Genomic DNA, 9,833 nt, shown 5'->3' with positions numbered 1-9,833 from the left:
GTTGTCTTACTCAACTCCGTAGCACTGGCTATACATAGTAGGCTTAATCCTTGACTGGTATAGGCTAACATTTCAAAGAAATTAATAATCCAGATCACTGACAACCCAAAATACTCAGATTCTTATAAATATGATTCAGTAAATAGTTATGGAATGCCTATCTTACCCAAGTGACTATACTAGACACTGCAAGAGATACAAGGTGAAAACAGGATTCCCATCTTCCAGGGAAGAATATGGTAGTGGAAAAAGCAGAAGATATGACGAGATCTACATTCCAGTTTAGCAGCTGCCACTGGTAGGTAGACTATGTGACTCTGAGCAAGTCACTTCTTAGGTCTCAATTTCTCTGTCAAGGAGCAATATAAATGGAACCTATTTCGCACGTTAAAAACACACAAGGAAAATAAACATAATAGTTGTGAGAAATGCGCCAGACGACCAGAAACGGTACAAAACCCTCAGGGGCCATTGTTCCTGATCTAGCGAATGGCCTGACCGGGACAAAAGTGCCTCTTCCTCGAGGAGGCTGCGACGAACCCAGCGAAGACAGCTCGAGCTCGGCCGGCTGGGCCGCAGGAAGGCCGAGTGCGGCGCGGACCGTGGGGAAGCGGCCCCTCGACACCCGGGGCGGCGACCCTTACCGGGCGAGGCTCCCGGTGATCAGACGCCGCCGGCCGGCCCCCGAAAGTCACGCAGGAAAGATGTGGACGCGCGATGCCTCCCACAGTGGGGACACGACACGGCGACACCCACGTAACGAGCCGGTGCGGGGCCTTCTAGGCTTCGGCGGGCTCGAAGACTCGGTAGCATTAACCCCTCCACGCCTCCGGGGCTGTGCCGGGCCAGCGGCTGGTTCCCCACGCAGGGACGGAGGGAGGCAGACGCACTCGCCGCCGCAGCCGGACCGGCTTCTCCGCTAGGGGCGGGACTGCGTGAAGTCCTCGGAAACGCGTCACTTCCTCTTCCGGTCGGCGCGCTGGCTCTTCACCGCGACTGGGGCGCGGGGTGACGGGCTGCTGTCCCGCAGGGGCAGAGGCGGGTTGTGTTGACGCTGCTGGTGCCAGAGCTCCGTCCCGAACGCTTGCTGGCCGCGCGCCTCGCCGAGCCTGCCTCCGAGTGGTGCGGGGCTGACAGCTGCGCTCCTCAGAGTGGCGGGGGGCGGCTTGCATTTAGCCTGAGAACGCGAGAAGGGGCCTCCACGGAAGCCGACCTGTCCGAGGTAATAACCGAGAAGCTGCTTCCCCTTTGGCTTCGGCTCCGGAGTCCCCCGAATGGCAGCGGCTGCTTCCAGAAGGGTGGGGGGAGGCGGCCATTTTCCCTGAGGCAGGGCCGGCGGGACTGACTCCAGCGGCGCCGCGGTCAGGCTCCGGAAGCCATCCTCGCTTCCCTTCGCGCAGCTGCAGCGCAGGGCGGCGGCCGAAGCTCCCTCGGACACTGCACGCCTGCCCCGGGCCCACGGGCGCGCCTGTCGCAGACCGAGGCGGTGGCGAATCCTACTGCAGGCGAGCGGCAGCGTCTACCGCTGCGCCCGGAGAAACTGTTCCGCTCCCGCTGGCCTTTTCGTGGCTGTTACTGCAGGCGGATAGGTCAGTTCTGCCTCACAACTGGAGGCTTCCGCTGATGCAAAAACGTAGGAACTGCCCCCGTGCCTCCGGAGCTGCGGTGGACAGCAAAGAGCCAGCCATTTCTTTGAATATTGGTGGCATCTAGAATTTCGGTGCTGTTTCTGGCTCACCTCAGGGAAAGTGAGGCTCACGAGGCTCTCCTCAGCCCCACCTAAGGTCTTAATGGCCCTTGAAGAATGTAAAGTCAGCAGAAGGGTCACCTTAATCATCACCAACTCATTCTCTCCTTTACGACTCGATGTTTTGTAAACAAAGCCCAGCTGTAATTTTTTCCAGGTCAAGTAAACAGAAATTTTGCCCAAATCGTCTGCATAGTGCTCTTTATATGTTTTGCAAAGAAGAGTGAGTGAGCATCTAGTTGCTTAATTGAGAGACACTTTCTGAGAAGAATAGGCTGTTTTTCTCCAAGTGACCTTCCTTCTGTAGTAGACCACCCCCAGTCAGTCGTTTCAGTTATGCATGGTGAACTGCTGTCCAAAAATATTAAATGCAAAATTCCAGAAATAATCCATAAGTTTTAAATAACTTTTATTACAGTATATTGTTATAATTTTTTATTTTATGAGTGTTGTTAATGTCTTACTGTGTCTAATTTATAAATTAATCCTTATTGTAGGTATGTATACATGAAAAAAACAGTATATATGTGGTTCATTGCTGTTTGAGGTTTTAGGCATCTGCCAAACATCCTGGAACATATGCCTCTTGGATAAGGAGGACTACTGTACTTTGGGCTCCCTGTCTCAGGTCTCCCGCCAGTACTAATACAGTGGGAAAGATAATATCAAGTGTTTTTTGAAGTGAAGGCTTCCATCTTCACAAGAGGATGAAGAGTCATAGAAGTTGTAACCCCTCACTAAAGACAGAGACTGGAAATTTTAATAGAAATTTTAATTTGTATTAAAATCTAAAAGAAACTCAGAATGTTTTTCTAATCTTATTTTTTCCTACTCTTCCCTTATGGGAATGGTAAAATAGGAGGCACACCAGTGAAATCTTTGGGTAATCCCCAAAGCTCCTTTAAGCCAGTGGGTGCTAGTTTTCTTACCTACCAACCTTTCCTGAATTGTTTTTTGTTTTTTGGTTTTTTTTTTTTAGGGCAAAGTCATCAACTGGCATTTGTCTTCTCTGAGCTGTGCTGTGCTTCAGTGGAATAATAGAAGAGAAGAGAAACAAAGGGCCTGGTAGTTGATTTTGAAGGGAAGGGAAGGCAGGACAGTACCTTTTCTGTTCATTTTTCTCTAGCAAGTAGCAAGTAATAAGTTCATGTGACTTCTTACTGACGTGTACCCTTTTTTTGCCCCCAGTGCCTTTAGGAAGAAGATCCTCTTAATTTATTTTGTGCAAGACCAGACGGGACCTCAGCTGTTAAAGGTGGCACCAGTTGGGTGTCTGACACAGTAGCAAAACTTCGTAGAATAAAATGATGGTGGATCTGAAGGCGGCTGAGTATTTGGACCCTCAGATCAAGGCTCTGTGGGAGACCAAGGGGCCTGTGAGAGAGAGCTCCAGTCAGAGTAAAAAATCTACACACACAGACATTCTTGATCTCAAGAGACCTTGCTGGCGCTTCCAGAATTTCCACTATCATGAAGCAGCTGGACCCCGTGAGGCTGTCAGTCAACTTCAGGAATTATGCCGTCTTTGGCTGAGGCCAGAGATCCACTCAAAAGAGCAGATATTAGAACTGCTGGTGCTAGAGCAGTTCCTGACTATTCTCCCCAGGGAAACACAGACCCAGATGCAGAAGCACCATCCAGAGAGCATTGAGGAGGCTTTGGCCCTGGTAGAACACTTGCAGAGGGAATCTGGTCAAACAAGGAATGGGGTGAGAAGAAAGATTCCTGGCATATACAATGAAATAGGATGAAGGCAGATATAGTGAGGGTGGAGGCAGTTAATTGAGAAATGAGATAGATTAGATCTCTGTTCTGTTGTTTCTTTGGGCCTGTTAAGGTGGCACTCAAAGCTACAAGCCCATGGGAAAGTCAGTCCACAGGTTTCAGAAATTGTGATAGACTTTGCTGGCTTTAGAAAAAGAGAGTTGCTTTGTGCTATCTTTGGAGCCAGGGTGAATTTAGGGTGATGGGCCTAGTCTGGTTTGGCCAAGGAGACAAGACTTGAATTATTACAAACAGAATTAAAAGGTAATAAAGAGTCAGGTAGGAGAGGGAAGATCCAAAAAGGGGAGTATACTTAGAGACCAAAGGAGAGCAAGAACATTAAAGAGAAGGAGAAATAAAACAACTAGGAGGAGACTGTAAAGGAAGAGAAAAAGTAGAAAGAAACAAGGGAAACAAAGATTTGGAAAAGAAAAATCCCAGCAGAATAGCAAGGAAAAGATACCAAGGGATAGTGTCCTCCGTACAATAGACAAGAGCCTCTACTGCCCTCCTTTAATGGTTGGTTTTTGGCTTTGCTGACAAGTAGGGAGTGAAGGTGTACCCTTGGGCAGGTGACAACACCTGCTGGCCTTAGGCCTGCTGTGAAGAATACAGGGCAGGACATATGTTTAGTGTCAAAATCATTTAGAGGTTGGTTGGAGCCACTCTTCCTTCCCCTTTTTTCTCTATTCTATCCCCGTTCTCTGTGAAACCTTTCCTAGCTGTAGGGAAAATAATGGCTGAGAGGAAAACTTTTTTATTCATTTCTTTGATTTTTAGAAGGACTTAAAAGACAGAAAACCACTAAGGTGGGGATCTAAGTCGAGGTAAAAGGCCTGATAAGGCAGCGTGAGAATAGGCAGCCTGCCCAACCCTGCTAGTAGCTTGAGCTGGCCTGTGTGCAGTGTAGAGGCTGCTGTGTTAGAGGACTGACAGTTGCCACAGCTTTTATCCTTTTACTGTGATTTTCTCAGATTTGTGGATAGTTTATGGAACATTGATGGCCTAATTTCTCTTTAAGGCCCTTTGTCATTTTGTTTACTTTCTCACACTTCCCACAATGTGGGCTGCATACCTTTTCCTCCTCCTGCCTGCCTCCCTCCCCCCGAAACCACAAGTCCTATGGTAACGAGGATGGGGATTATTTCTAGGTTGCAGTCCATGAGCTGGGAAAGGAGACAGTGTTCTTGGGAGAAACAGCAGAGGCCCCAGGCTTAAAGCCGAAGCCAGCAGAGTCCCAGCCAGTGAGTGTTTCCCAGGATGAAGAATTTTGGAATACATGCCAGGGTCTGCAAGAACAGCTGAGCAGGAATACACATAAAGAAACTGAGCCTGTGTCTGAAAGGGGTAAGGAGCTTCATGATAATTTCCTTCTCCTGGGAGCTGTGACAAATAATTTGTTCAGCCAACATGTCATGGGCATTTTTGGGGATACCCAGCTCTATGGATTTGTAAAAGCAGCCATGATAGCAGTTAAGATGTCCCCCAGGCAGCAGTAGAATATACCAGTTGTGGGTGAAGCTGGAGGTGGGCCTAGGGTACAGAAATATCTAAACCACAGAACTCTGGTAATACCACTATGAACCCTGTTCCTGAGAAAAGTGGAGAGGAGGGAAAGAAATGGAGTTGGAAGGCTTGGGGCTACCTCATCATAAAGAAGTGTTTGGGATCAGAAATGGGCTGTTAGTTGCAGAATGTGAAAACAATTGTGTACCAGGAAAAAATAATAAAAGAAAAAACTTCATCTCCTGTCATACACTGCAGTCCCTGAGTACTTCATTTTAAAATACTTTTAATTTTTGTCTAACTCAGAAAAATTTATGTCATGAGAAAAATAAAAAGGTATCTTTTTTTTTTTTATTTCTCTCATGAAAACTGAAGAAACTGTCAACTGGGCAACTGGTTCTAGGGGCTGGTAGATACTTTGTTCTTATTTATGAGGAGGGCACTTCTGGCATCACACACAACACACAATTGTCCCATCAGGATGTTCATGGAAATGAGAGATTTCCTCTGGCTCTTTTCTACCCACAGCTGTGCCTTCTCAACAGATTCTAGCCTTTCCTGAGCAGACAAACACCAAAGAGTGGACAGTGGTACCTGAGCTCGTCTTGCCTGAGTCCCAGGTGAGCTGTGCTTTCCAACAGTTTAGGGCTACCTTTCCCTGTTGCCCATGATTCTTACTACCCCGGAGGGGCTCAGAGGTGTGTTAGCCCATATGTTCTCTCCTGGGGAACTGGGTCCCTCCCAGGCTGTTTGCTGATCCCTGGCTCCTTTTTTTCTGCCTTCTAACTTTTTACAAACATCATGTACTGGTCATTTCTTCAGAGTCTGGCCTGCCATGCAGTTCATAGCCAGGTGGTCGGGCTGCTTCTGCAGTGGCAAGTTCAGAGCTGAAATCCGTTCTCTTCTTTAGAGCTTGTTGACATTTGAAGAAGTGGCCATGTATTTTTCCCAGGAAGAATGGGAATTACTGGATCCCACTCAGAAGACCCTCTACAATGATGTAATGCAGGAAAACTATGAGACTGTCATCTCTCTAGGTAAAGATTCTCCCTTCCCTTTGTGTAGAAGTTGAATAATCTGTCCTGTTATGTTTCCTGAGAATGAACCCCTATGACAGGGTCTTGTTCCAGTAGGTGGTTGGTTCTCAACTAGATGGTGTTGGGGGAGGGAGAAGGTAGTATATGCAGGTCAGCTGGGGAGTTTTTTCCATTTGCACATGCTTATTCCTTATCCTGTGTAGAATTCTTGATCCCTACCTTCTCTCTGTCCCCAAACCTGCTCTGCCATATCTTTCCCATCTCAGTAAAGGGCACCACCATTATCTGATTGTTCAGGGCAGAAAATGTAGTCATCCTTTAATCTGATCTTGCTGTTGTACCCCACTATTAATCCATTAGCAAGTTGCCTTAGCTCTACTTTGACATATCCTGAGTCCAGTGATGTCTCAGCTTCTTGCATCCTGGCCTAACACAGAGTCATCTTGAACCAGGTGTACTTCAATAGCTTTCTAACTGACACCCCTGCCTCTACTCTTGCCCTCACACAGTCTGTTTTCTACACAGCAGCCAGAGTGATCTTTTAAAAACCTAATCAGATCATGACATTTCCTTGCTTCAAAAGTCTGTGGTCACTTATTTTCAGAAAAAATCCAAACTTCTTACCAAAGCCCTCAGGACCCTCCAGGATCTGGTTCCTATTCACCTTTGTGCCCTTGCTCAGTTCCTCTTTAGCAATGCTGGTTGTCTTGCTGTTACTGGAACTTGCCATGCTCATTGCTGCTTTCCCTTTTCTTCTGCCTGCCACACTTTGCTACCACATGGCGAAATTCTCACTTTCAGGTCCCTGCTGAAATATGTCTTTCTCACAGAGGCCTTCCGCACAACCTTATCTAGAATAGCTTCACAGGAACAGAATCTTACAATGCTCTTTTACTAGTTCAGTTTTCTTCAACACACTTACCACTTCCTGACATTATTTTGTTTGTTAATGAATTGTCTCACGCCCTTACTAGAATATAAGCTCCATGAAATCAGGGTACTTTGTCATCTTCACTATATTCCTAGCCCATAGGGCAGTGCTTGGCACACCATAGCCACTCAGTACATATTTATTGAATGAATACATGACAAACAGTTCCCATACCTGATCATCTGTATTTAGAAAAATTTCACTAAATGATTCTGGTCTGTTTCCTCTACCTGGATATGATCCAGGGATCTATAGGAATATTGGAAGTCTATCATACTTAAGGGCCTGGGGCTAAATAAATAAAAACTAACTATGATAGATATCACTTGTGCCTATGATACTGAACCCACTGGCTCTGCCATCACTGATCTTATCCAGGATGAGTCCTAAAGAGTTAATAGGACCAGCCTACATTCCCCACAACCTCTGGAGCTTGGTTCCCCATTGGTTCAAGATGGGGTATTCTTAGTACGGAAGAGGGAGAATATGTGCTGGATTCCTGTTCCCTACATCCTTTTCATTGATCCACCTTAGGTTTATTTCTTAGTCTTTACTTTGCATATCCACTCATAAATGTAGTATAGTATAAGTATCATACTGGATCTTAAAGTCTATCCATTTAACCATTTGGGGTAACAAACTGTAACTGTCTTTTGCTCTTCCTGAAATAGTCTAGAATTTGTGTACTAATTCACTGTTAAGTTACCAGTCCTTGACCTCATTTTGTCCATTTCACAGCATTATTTGTGCTTCCCAAACCTAAAGTAATCTCCTGCCTAGAGCACGGGGAAGAGCCGTGGGTTCAAGTATCCCTGGAGTTGAAGGACAGTGCTGGAGAGTCCTCTACAGGTAAAGACACCATGGGAAGAAGAGAAATGTGCCTTGATAGGAACCTTTACCAGGGCTTAATGTTTTAAGATTGTGCTCCTCTGTTTTAAAATTGATCATTGAATTTTTCTTTCCATTCCTGTGATTTTCTTGTTCTGGGAAACACATAGCTGATTCTTATATTTATTCTAGCAGGGTTAAAACTCAAAAGTGACACTGAAAATCGTCAACCTATGTCTCTTTCTGACTTGGAAATACAAGTGCCAGTAGGCATAGTATCAAAAAAGACCAAAGTGAAAGTTGCCCAGAAAACAACAGGCAAAGAAAATCATGGTGATACACACAGAGTGGGGAAATGGCACCGAGATTTTCCAGTGAAGAAAAGAAAGAAACTTTCAACCTGGAAACAGGAGCTGCTGAAACTTATGGATCTTCACAAGAAAGGCTGTGCAGGAGAGAAGCCTTTTAAATGTCAGGAATGTGGGAAAACCTTCAGAGTTAGCTCTGACCTTATTAAGCACCAAAGAATTCACACTGAAGAGAAACCCTATAAATGTCAACAATGTGATAAGAGATTTAGATGGAGTTCAGATCTTAATAAGCACTTAACAACACACCAAGGAATAAAACCATATAAATGTTCATGGTGTGGGAAAAGCTTCAGTCAAAATACAAATCTACACACACACCAAAGAACTCACACAGGAGAGAAGCCCTTTACGTGTCATGAATGTGGAAAAAAGTTTAGTCAGAACTCCCACCTTATTAAACACCGGAGAACCCACACGGGTGAGCAGCCTTATACCTGTAACATATGCAGGAGAAACTTCAGCAGACGCTCAAGCCTTCTTAGACACCAGAAACTTCACTTGTGAAGGGAAGCTTGTTCAGTGTACTCACTCTGAAGAAATTCACCAAATGCAGCTTAACACTAAAGTTTATGAAAAAATAAAAAATCATGAAGCATGAGGAATTTTTCATTATTGGAAAATTTGGGGGCATAAATGTCATATTTCACAGAAAAGAATCAAGATTGGCTCTGCAGGGGGTACACTAGTAGTTGTACTACTTACTATTTTTACTTTTAACCGTCAGGAAATTCCTTAACAGGAGAGGTTTTAGGAGCATTCTGAATAAGGGGAAAGGCCATTTGGGGATTCTCCCTGGAAAAATAGAAAATTCAGTTACAAATAGCAGATATAGCCAATCAGTAGTCTTCTGTGGCCATAGAAATAAATATTGTTGGTTTTGCATTGATCTTCCCAGTTACTCTTGAACATGTACAATAGTAACATTTATAGCATGGTCTTCCAAAACATAAAGCAATAACACGCATGTTTAATTGTATACCATTTTCTTCAGGGTAGTAGATTTACCAATTTCAGTAGTCTTGGGGAGCAGAAATGAATTCTAATGTAAAGTGTTCCAAGAACCAAATTGAATTTTCTTCATTTCTTTTGTTAATTGGACACTGTTTACAAAGTTTGAAATCGTTTGAGTTCCTTCTTGAACTTTTTAGCGACTTCTGCTCTTGAGTCTTGTTATCACAGTTTTTACTGATGAAATCATATTTCCTTTACCACTGGGGAATCTGCCAGATGAACTAATAATGCACTATTTTATGCCTCTCATTGGTGATGTTTGAAAAATGGAAACATCTCTAATGAGATCATATGGAAACTGGTTGGAATTTGTACCCATGGAATATATATTAGATGTAAAGAAGAATTTTCTACAATAAAAGAAACTCGACTTGTTTCCTTACCTCACAGTGTCAGTTGGATAAAGCAGCCATAAAAATTAGCAGTTCCCCAAGGCCTGAAAGAAAATTAGTGGGAGTTCAGGATCATTTCAGGTTTTTGTTTGTTTACTTCTAAATTTAGCCTTTGTTTGTTATTAAGAACAAGAGACTCGGGTTTGTATGGGAACTGGAGTGTGTGGGTGCTGTAGGCAGGATCCTGTGGCTCACTTGGCATGGAGACCTGGACATCCGGTCAGTAAGAGCCTGGGTTCTTGAACG

At 44.7% G+C, this 9,833-nt stretch overlaps 1 protein-coding gene across 1 annotated transcript; it reads left to right on the top strand.

Annotated features, from left to right (window-relative positions):
- The first annotated feature begins 1,159 nt into the window (after positions 1–1,159).
- Positions 1,160–7,948, top strand: ZNF75A (zinc finger protein 75A). Its single transcript, XM_069486219.1, has 6 exons — positions 1,160–1,222; positions 2,936–3,456; positions 4,663–4,858; positions 5,546–5,637; positions 5,928–6,054; positions 7,724–7,948. The coding sequence occupies exons 2-6, from the start codon at positions 3,052–3,054 to the stop codon at positions 7,900–7,902; spliced, it is 999 nt and encodes a 332-aa protein (XP_069342320.1). The 5' UTR covers positions 1,160–1,222; positions 2,936–3,051; the 3' UTR covers positions 7,903–7,948.
- The last annotated feature ends 1,885 nt before the right edge of the window (positions 7,949–9,833 follow it).

Source organism: Eulemur rufifrons, chromosome 14, assembly GCF_041146395.1.
Source record: "Eulemur rufifrons isolate Redbay chromosome 14, OSU_ERuf_1, whole genome shotgun sequence".
NCBI classification, from domain to species: domain Eukaryota; kingdom Metazoa; phylum Chordata; class Mammalia; order Primates; family Lemuridae; genus Eulemur; species Eulemur rufifrons.
Note: the sequence above shows the minus strand (reverse complement) of the source record. Positions and strands in the feature narration are given on the sequence as shown.

Coding starts and splice junctions, on each gene's coding strand:
- ZNF75A (XM_069486219.1), top strand. CDS start 3,052: ATGATGGTGGATCTGAAGGCGGCTGAGTATTTGGACCCTCAGATCAAG. Junction 5,638..5,927: donor TCGTCTTGCCTGAGTCCCAG/GTGAGCTGTGCT, acceptor TCTCTTCTTTAG/AGCTTGTTGACATTTGAAGA. Junction 6,055..7,723: donor TGAGACTGTCATCTCTCTAG/GTAAAGATTCTC, acceptor TCCATTTCACAG/CATTATTTGTGCTTCCCAAA.